Source organism: Fulmarus glacialis, unplaced genomic scaffold (assembly GCF_000690835.1).
Source record: "Fulmarus glacialis isolate BGI_N327 unplaced genomic scaffold, ASM69083v1 Scaffold33841, whole genome shotgun sequence".
NCBI classification, from domain to species: domain Eukaryota; kingdom Metazoa; phylum Chordata; class Aves; order Procellariiformes; family Procellariidae; genus Fulmarus; species Fulmarus glacialis.
In genome coordinates this window covers 1723-7862 of record NW_009193977.1, presented here as the reverse complement: position 1 = coordinate 7862, position 6140 = coordinate 1723, and the positions used below count along the sequence as shown (strand labels likewise).

General features: G+C 39.5%; 1 protein-coding gene across 1 annotated transcript; it reads left to right on the top strand.

Moving 5' to 3' along the window:
• Positions 1 to 345: 345 nt before the first annotated feature.
• On the top strand, positions 346 to 5165 carry BCHE (butyrylcholinesterase). The gene is made up of 2 exons (XM_009587624.1): positions 346 to 481; positions 3640 to 5165. The coding sequence occupies exon 2, from the start codon at positions 3645 to 3647 to the stop codon at positions 5163 to 5165; it is 1521 nt and encodes a 506-aa protein (XP_009585919.1). The 5' UTR covers positions 346 to 481; positions 3640 to 3644.
• Positions 5166 to 6140: the final 975 nt, after the last annotated feature.

The window sequence follows — 6140 nt, the reverse complement described above, 5'->3', positions numbered from 1 at the left end:
CAGTGAAAAGAAAAGTTTGAGGTACTTTAAAATCGTCCTAGTCTTGAGCTGTACAACACCAAAAAGGTACAGGTGAGATCAGTGCTCTAAGGAAGATGAAGGAAAGAGAGGCAGGGTTTTATTATAATTCTGTTTATCTTTCTGATTATAAAATTGTTGGCCCATGCTAAGAACAAATCACGGCATCTTCACTTTCCTGTAGAAGCTCATGCCTAATTTTCTCCAAAAACGGGTTTCTCTCTGGAGCATTTCTACAAACACACCATTAGCCTTTGGGCGGATGTCAGATAGTAAGGCACGGCTGCCTGCAGCTCAAGTTGCCGCTGCCAACTCTCGCGAGCTTTGTGTCAGAAACAGTTGATTATAATGTCAGTACTGTCCAATTCACGGGCTTAAAGCAGCAGCTGCATACTGTATTTTCCCTGAAGTATTCAAAGATCCTGACTCGTTAAAACTTTGTAGTTCTTGTAATAGAAGTGGGGTAAGTGATTCTCTATTTACACGTCTCTCTCTGCCAGGATAATTTACAGTTCAGCTTGATTTGCACGGGGATTGGGATCTTTTAAACTGTTACGCTCTGCCCATTTGTTGCTCTCTTGGGAAAACTCACTCTGCTCTACAGATGGAACGAGTAAGCAGGCGTGTGTATCAGACCTTGGTATTATCCAAGGGATCCTGGGCTAAGTAAATTAAGCTGAGCTAGAAATCGCTTATTAATTCAACCATCGTTTCTATTTAAATAGTGATTATGTAGTTTTGTGTATAGATTTTTTGGCTGGGTGAAAATTTGCAAGGAGAGGAAACAATAAATTGCATTCCCTTGCTGAATAAGAATACAAAAGTATAGTCTGTTCAACTTTTGCTGGACGAAACTACTATAGAAGCAGCTTTTTAAAGTATGCAAATACATTATATGATATATCTCTGCTCGGTTAAGGTTGATGAGCTAAAGCAATCTTCTGACCCTTTTACTCTCATAGTAATAATCAAGTAATATTTGTTTTGCTCAGTGTGCTTTACGTTGTTGAGTTTGTTTTAATGCAGCATTAAAAACCTTATTAAAAATAATATTTGCCATACATTCAAGGTGTAATAATCATCCTCTGTTGCTTGCTACTTTTGTTAATATTAGCAGAGTAACTTAAGACTAGACAAGTCCTCTCATTCAGCAGTACAAAACTTCTGTGGTTTTCAAGCTTGATCTATTTCAAACTTTTTCTTTAATATGCTACCTGTTCTTTCGCAGACCTAATTAAAAAGGTACAAACTGAAATTTTTGTTAGGTTTTTTCTTTGTAAAATTCTTGTCTAAAACTTCTTAGGGTCAAAAGTTATGCCTCTGTGTTTTGCAATGCTACACTGTTTTCCTTCCATCCCATTCCTTTTTAGTTAACAGGAAAGTGCAGAGAGGAATTAATTTTAATTACTATTTAGATATTAAAAGCTTTAGGAACTTTAACTTCTTTTGCTTTTCTTAGTGTCATTTTCTCTTCTTTATAATGACGATGTTTGAAATCTCTTATTATTTCCAGCTTGTTGTGGTTCGGTCCTGGGTGGTATGTTAGAAGTGAGTATGTGAAAAAAAGATAGTGTCAGTGAAACAACAGCCATAGAAATTACTTTTCCCACCTCACAGTGCTGTGCATTGGGTGCACACATACCCAACTAGATCCCTACTATTAACATTTCTCACAGCCACCCCAGTTGCCTTGGTTGACTGTGAGATAGGGTGAAAGAGTTTAGCCCTAAGCTAATATTTACATACCTTTTCTCACCCAGCTCTTAAAAGATTTTATTACAAGAACGAATGGAAAAAAAAAATGACTGGCACATAGAGAGGGAAGCTAAGTGCCACTAACCGATGTGAGCCTCCTGTGCGGGTCCTGTGGGCTGCCGGAGCGAGCCTCTGCTTACCCAAACTCCTCGGGACTTGCTGGACCACGTATGTCATCCAGGTTGACTACTCACATCTCTAAAGTTTAGCATACATGGGACTATTTGCAGGTTTCTATAAGTCAAGCTGAAGGCTAGGCGGAGTGTTAGACCAACTCTGAAGTCTATTGCCCCCATTCACCACCTTATCTTTTGTTTTTTAATAAAATGACAAGAGCCTAAACGTTTATGTTTTCTAAAATTTATCTCTTTTCTATCTGTTTAGACGAATGCTAAAAATACCGTCTCTGAAGATTCTTCCCTGTTCCTTTGATGCCATCCCAAAGTTAGGAATCTCTTTGCGCAAAATCTTCCTTTTTCTCCCCTGCATTTTCTTAGTTGATTTACAAGACTACGCAAACAAGCAGGAGGAGCTCAGATTAGGCCACAGCTGTACTTTCCACAGAAATTAGCCTCATTCCTTTTAAGGACACAAGTGCTTCTCATTAACAAAGAATGGCCTGTTTAAAGTAGCAGGACAGAGTACACTATGTACGACAGGGCAAGAAGCAAAAAATAGAAGGAAGCTTTGTTGAGCATTTTCAAATATGTAAGCCATAGAAATGGGTTTATGCAAATAGTCTTTTTCTGACTTTTCACTTTCAAGGGGAAGATACTGGGGTTTTTATAGCATTTGAAAAGGTTGGGGTAAATAGGACAATTAAATGTGGTACATAATCAGCATCTATATCCTTAGCTTTAAGATAATATTAATTATCACTTTGAAAAGTGATAATCCACTTTGCTCAGGAAGCAAAGACCAGGCCATACTTAAATTATTAGGCTCCACCTACATATATTAAAAAATCCTTGGCTTTTTAGCATTGTAATGTTCATTCTAAGCAGTAGAAGTATGACTACTTGTCATATCTATGGTGGTTGTAAACTTGGTTACTTTAGAGAAAAAAGATCTTGGAAGAAATGTTTCATTTAGGTCTTGGCGTACCTCTACGAAGTCGCCCCAGGAGCGATGAAAGGACAGTCAGTTCAGAGGTCCTTCATGTACTTCACTTGTTAAAACACCTTCAGATCTTAAGAGATATGAGTAGGACAGTGAAATCACCCCGTGCTTTGAGTTTATAGCAATGCCATCTCAATGGTTTTTTTCAGCCCAGGCATCTACTGTGACACAAGCATATAGTTCAAAACTTATGTGGACCTGGAAATCTTTGGATTAATACTTGGCTTCAAGCTCCTTTTCAGTGTTCACAGGATGCGTGTTTATGTGTGGAAAAACCTGTGCCTAGTGATGTTTGTTATCACTCTTTATTGATTTGAGAATACAAATTGCCAAAGTAACCTCTAACAGAATAATGGTTAGTTGGGCATGGCATTTTCCATCACAGATCTTAAAATGTCCTGTTCATCGTGCCAGTGGAAATGCAAGTGCTTAAGTCGTCTGCTAACTGAAGTAGTCAGAGTCTGCTTATAAGACTTTCCTTCCCTGGTCTGGCTTCTTCAGGTCTATGGTTTTTTTAGCGACAGTTTTTCTGAAGCACTGTACCAAATACTGAGTACGAAACACAGTCTTTGCAACACAACTAATTAACAAGACCTTATGGTTAAAGACTGCTGAGCTTTGTGCAGCAGCACCACCTTATTTTCAGTGCCCTTGGGATGACCTACAGCCTTTTTGAAGAAACTGTTTTGGCTCTGCTACTAATACATTGCAATACTAATTCTGAATTTATTTTTTCCTGTGTTTCAGGCATCATGATTTGGACAAACGGTACAAGCCTCTATACCAGGTTTCTCATGTGGCTTCTTCTCCTGTATATGTTCTTCAGGAAGGTAACACCCGAAGATAACATCATTACAACCAAGAAAGGCAGAGTCAGAGGGACAAACCTGCAGGTACTGGGGGGAACTGTGACAGCCTTCCTTGGAATACCTTATGGACAGCCACCCATTGGTAGACTGAGATTTCAAAAACCAGAACCTCGTGAGAAGTGGTCAGATGTTTGGGATGCCACAAAACATGCAAACTCTTGTTACCAGCTTATAGATACAAATTACCCAGGATTTGCTGGATCAGAGATGTGGAACCCAAAAACTAATCTAAGTGAAGACTGCTTATACCTTAATGTATGGATTCCTTCTCCCAAACCCAAGAATGCAACTGTCATGGTGTGGATATATGGTGGTGGCTTTGAGGCTGGGTCCACTTCCCTACCGGTCTATGATGGCAAGTTTCTGGCCAGGGTAGAAAGAGTCATTGTCGTTTCCATGAACTACAGGACTGGTGCATTAGGATTTTTGGCTTTGCCAGGAAACCAGGAAGCTCCTGGAAACGCAGGTTTATTTGATCAAAGATTGGCACTTCAGTGGGTCCAGGAGAACATAGCAGCATTTGGAGGCAATCCAAAAAGCGTGACTATATTTGGAGAGAGCGCTGGCTCGGCTTCTGTCAGCTACCATATCCTTTCTCCTAAAAGCCATCCTTTATTCACAAGAGCCATCATGCAAAGTGGATCTGCGAATGCCCCTTGGGCTGCAATAACAGCATCTGAAGCCAGAAACAGAACAGTGACTTTAGCTAAACAACTCCAGTGTCCCACCGGCAATGAGACAGAGCTAATTCTCTGCCTCCAAGACAAGGACCCAAAAGATATACTGGAAAATGAAGTTTTTGTTGTAACACATGACTCTCTTTTACGAGTATATTTTTGTCCAACTGTGGATGGCGATTTTCTCACAGACATGCCAGAAATGTTGACTGAGAATGGCCTTTTCAAACCAACACAGATCTTAGTTGGTGTTAATAAAGATGAAGGATCAGCATTTCTAGCATATGGAGTCCCTGGCTTCAGCAAGGATAGTGATGGCTTGATCAATAAAACAGAATTTGAAGCAGCTTTAACTCTGTCCTTCCCAGAAGCGAGCAAACTTGCAATAGAATCGATCATTTTTCAGTACACAGACTGGGAAAATGAGCACAAGCCAGAACATTACCGTGATGCCATGGATGATGTTATTGGTGACTACAATATAATATGTCCAGCAATGGAATTCACCAAAAAATTTGCACAACTAGGACACAACGCCTTCTTTTATTTCTTTGAACATCGATCCTCAAAACTCCCTTGGCCAGAGTGGATGGGAGTAATGCATGGTTATGAGATCGAGTTTGTGTTTGGATTGCCCCTAGAAAGAAGAGTGAATTACTCCAAAGCTGAAGAAATCTTAAGCCGGTCCATGCTGCGATATTGGGCAACTTTTGCGAAAACTGGGTAAGTTTGTTTGATTGGCTGGAACCTTGTTGTTTCACAGGCAGAAGAAGCTTAACTGTTTTGGTGGTGATTTGAAGCCTGATGATAATGATAAGGAAGGGTTAATTGTTCTGCTATCTAGAATTCCTATTTTAGTTCTGATAAAAACACTGTCTTAGTAAAATAAACTGTTGATGCGTATCTCACTGTATCAGATGAGCTTAAGGAAACAGTGTGTATCCACCCATAAAAGCAAATACAAAACATTTTTTGCCATGGCAGCCGTTGTTACAAAGGAAGGTAATGGTTTCAAGTTTTAGAAACAAAATATTTCAAATTCTGGGAAAGACTTCCAACAGTAGAAGTAGGAGCAAAAAGCCCAATTTCCTTTAAGATGTAATTTGCTCAGAACATGCAGGTGTATAATATGGAGGTATATTATGTTCACATGATGAAGTGATAGGGGTTGCAGGATGTTCTTTTCAGAAAGCCTCCCTTCCCATGTGTACTGTAAGTATAATCCTGGGTCTCACTGAAGCTGATGACAAATCACTTGTTATTTCCATTAGACTCATCTTTAAGTGAAATATGTCCTAGCCTGTATAAGAAGCAAATAAGCACATTTCATTTGGATGTTTGAAATGGATTAAATACAAGCCCTCATTCAGTCTATTTAGCTGGCATCCAAGAGAAGGGAGACAGCCCTTGCTCTGCTCGGCAGGGCTGTGGGGCTCTCAATGCAATATTCAGTCTGAAATGAAAACATTTCAGCGCAGTAAGAAAAACAGCCACTACTACAGTCATGTATCACAGTCTCAAGGCTGCGAGGCTGATGGGATGGGGAGGTATCTTGTCTTCTCAGAAGCTTGGTTTGTGCTCTCTCCCGAGAAAATGATATATATAAAAATCTGTACCTGGGAGAACATACAACCAAGCACTTAATTCACACTTTAAAAGTGTTTCATTAACTTAAATTTTAAAATCCTGCATTAATTTTACT

Bases quoted from the DNA above. Each gene is read 5' to 3' on its own strand.
- BCHE (XM_009587624.1), top strand. From the start codon at position 3,645: ATGATTTGGACAAACGGTACAAGCCTCTATACCAGGTTTCTCATGTGG.